This window comes from Fibroporia radiculosa, assembly GCF_000313525.1.
Source record: "Fibroporia radiculosa TFFH 294 genomic supercontigs, scaffold38885, whole genome shotgun sequence".
Lineage (NCBI taxonomy): Eukaryota > Fungi > Basidiomycota > Agaricomycetes > Polyporales > Fibroporiaceae > Fibroporia > Fibroporia radiculosa.
The window spans coordinates 2,955-3,366 of NW_012133078.1; the positions used below are offsets into that span (position 1 = coordinate 2,955).

The 412-nt window shown below is 50.5% G+C and overlaps 1 protein-coding gene across 1 annotated transcript; it reads right to left on the reverse strand.

Annotated features, from left to right (window-relative positions):
• Positions 1 to 179: 179 nt before the first annotated feature.
• On the reverse strand, positions 180 to 346 carry FIBRA_09412 (uncharacterized protein; the record flags this gene model as incomplete). The annotated part of the gene is made up of 2 exons (XM_012321717.1): positions 180 to 214; positions 280 to 346. 2 exons carry the CDS (start codon positions 344 to 346, stop codon positions 180 to 182), a joined length of 102 nt encoding a protein of 33 aa, XP_012177107.1.
• Positions 347 to 412: the final 66 nt, after the last annotated feature.

Sequence of the window (412 nt, forward strand, 5' to 3'; positions counted from 1 at the left end):
TAGGAAAAGCCGACCGCCTTCAAATCCTCCGCGAGTGCCACAACAAGGTGGGCCATCAAGGCATCTTTGCAACCCGATCACTGGTCTCCAAGCGATTTTGGTGGCCAAACCACAACACCGATATCGCATGGTTTGTACAAAGTTGTCACCTCTGCCAGCAAAGACAGGCCCGACAGATCCTAATACCTCCAGTTGTCGCGACACCAGCTCCGATCTTCGCGAAAGTACACATCAACACGATGCACATGCCGGCTTCGGGTGGATATAAGTATCTCGTACAGGGTCGATGTTCGCTGACACAATATCCCGAGTTCAGGATGCTTTGAAACGAAATGTCGAAAGCCATTGCGAAATGGATATTTGAAGACTTCCTATGTCGATGGGGTGCCCTCACCGAAATCGTAACCGACAA